Source organism: Portunus trituberculatus, chromosome 34, assembly GCF_017591435.1.
Source record: "Portunus trituberculatus isolate SZX2019 chromosome 34, ASM1759143v1, whole genome shotgun sequence".
NCBI classification, from domain to species: domain Eukaryota; kingdom Metazoa; phylum Arthropoda; class Malacostraca; order Decapoda; family Portunidae; genus Portunus; species Portunus trituberculatus.
In genome coordinates, this window is record NC_059288.1 from 342,501 (window position 1) to 345,000 (window position 2,500).

A 2,500-nucleotide genomic window follows, 5' to 3' on the forward strand; every position below is an offset into this window, starting at 1 on the left:
AGGAGGAGGAGGAGGAGGAGGAGGAGGAGGAGGAGGAGGAGGAGGAGGAGGAAAAGACCATGAGGGCTAGAAGGCAAGCTAGAGAGAGAGAGAGAGAGAGAGAGAGAGAGAGAGAGAGAGTGGAAGAAGAGAAGAGGGAAGAAGGACATTGGGGAAGTGATTGTGTTTCTGGATTATCTAGAGAGAGAGAGAGAGAGAGAGAGAGAGAGAGAGAGAGAGAGAGAGAGAGAGAATGAATGAAAAAATTACCGCAAACTTGTGTGTGTGTGTGTGTGTGTGTGTGTGTGTGTGTGTGTGCAAGGACGTCCAGTGGAACCCTGCAACTCAAATCTTAAAGTGAGAGAGAGAGAGAGAGAGAGAGAGAGAGAGAGAGAGAGAGAGAGCACTGTTAATAGATTCATAGTGATAACATTAAATTTCTACATTTTATTATCTCTCTCTCTCTCTCTCTCTCTCTCTCTCTCTCTCTCTCTATTCCCACTATTCCCCCATTTCCTGTTTCCTTGTTGTATTTGCCATTTGTATTCTCTCTCTCTCTCTCTCTCTCTCTCTCTCTCTCTCTCTCTCTCTCTCTCTCTCTCTCTCTCTCTCTCTCTCTCTCTCTCTCTCTCTCTCTCTCTCTCTCGTATCCCGTTTCATCAATGGTTCTCTCTTCCTAAATTCATGTATTTGTTTCTTTGCTTCATGGTTTTATTTTTCTTTCGTCATTCATCATTTCATCTTTTTGTCGTCATCTTTCGTATGTTTGCCTCCTGCTTGCTGTTTTTCTTTTCTTATGTAATATTCACGCAGTACATTTTTCCATCACTGAGTATAATAACCTTACCTAGCCTTACTGTACCTCACATTACCTTACCTTACCTTACCTTATCTAACCTAACCTAACCTAACCTAACCTAACCTTACCTTACCTTACCTAACCTCACCTCACCTTACCTTACCTAACCCAACCCAACCCAACCCAACCCAACCTAACCTAACCCAACCCAACCCAACCTAACCTAACCTAACCTGACCTGACTTATGCTAAACTAAAGTAAGCTAAACTAATACCTAACTTAACCTAACCTAACCTAACCAATGCATCATAAGAACTACAAATGGCAGAACAATAACAACCCTTGAGAAGCAAACAAAAGGTAAACAATCACACAATAACAAACGAGACAGACACACACACAGAGAGAGAGAGAGAGAGAGAGAGAGAGAGAGAGAGAGAGAGAGAGAGGGAGGGGGAGGGTAGGAATTGTATGTTGTCCCTGCAGCATAAACACGAGGGAGAGAAGGGAAGGAGAATGGTGGGAAGGCTTGAGGTAAATTAATGAATGGGTGTCTCTCTTTGTGCCTCAAGGTAGTGTGTTAATTGTTTTACCTGTGTGTGTGTGTGTGTGTGTGTGTGTGTGTGTGTGTGTGTGTGTGTGTGTGTGTGTGTGTGTGTGTGTGTGTGTGTGTGTGTGTGTGTGTGTTTACTATAGACAGCCTCAAGGAAAGCCACTATTGTCTACGCACACACACACACACACACACACACACACACACACACACACAGTTTTTGAAATTCTGTGTTTTTTTTTTATTTCTATGCACCATTCTCTTTACAATCTTCCTCCTCCTCCTCCTCCTCCTCCTCCTCCTCCTCCTCCTCCTCCTCCTCCTCCTCCTCCTCCTCCTCCAAAGCACACCTGTAAACACCTTATTTTCCCTCTAATTATTTGTAAACACTTAGATATACCCCTATGTACTCTCTCTCTCTCTCTCTCTCTCTCTCTCTCTCTCTCTCTCTCTCTCTCTCTCTCTCTCTCTCTCTCTGGTCTTAATTTGGTTAGGAATGGTGTTTAGAAGGTAGGTCTAAATATATTGGTAGGCTTATGGTGGTGATGGTGGTACAAATTAATGTGGTGGTGTTTGTGGTCTTGTTGTTGTTGTTGTTGCTATTTTTCTTTATTCTCTTTTTATTTATTTCTTCTTCTTCTTCTTCTTCTTCTTCTTCTTCTTCTTCTTCTTCTTGTTGTTGTTGTTGTTGTTGTTGTTGTTGTTGTTGTTGTTGTTGTTCTTCTTCTTCTTCTTCTTCTTCTTCTTCTTCTTCTTCTTCTTCTTCTTCTTCTTCTTCTTCTTCTTCTTCTTCTTCTTCTTCTTCTTCTTCTTCTTCTTCTTCTTCTTCTTCTTCTTCTTCTTCTTCTTCTTCTTCTTCTTCTTCTTCTTCTTCTTCTTCTTCTTCTTCTTCTTCTTTCCTTTTTCTTGTTCTTCTTGCTCTTCCTGTTCTTGTTCTTGTTCTTTTTTCTTTATTTTTCTAACTACTACTACTACTACTACTACTACTACTACTACTACTACTACTACTACTACTACTACTAGTGTAAATGATGGCTCCTTATGACCTCGTTGGCGTAGCGGCCGGAATCACCTTGCCTGCCGCGGCCGTAGCACACCTGTCCACCTGTTTGTCTGCTGGGGACAGGTAGAGGAGATTAATTGAGGACACGCGGCCTTGCCAATTGAC

At 42.2% G+C, this 2,500-nt stretch overlaps 1 protein-coding gene across 1 annotated transcript in view; it reads right to left on the reverse strand.

Moving 5' to 3' along the window:
• Nucleotides 1–2,500, reverse strand: part of LOC123512538 — a 10,726-nt gene that overhangs the window by 8,214 nt on the left and 12 nt on the right. The window contains exon 1 of the mRNA XM_045268964.1: nucleotides 2,430–2,500. This exon is cut by the window's right edge and continues 12 nt beyond it. Coding sequence (XP_045124899.1) covers nucleotides 2,430–2,500 — 71 coding nt within the window. The remainder of the gene's footprint in view (nucleotides 1–2,429) is intronic.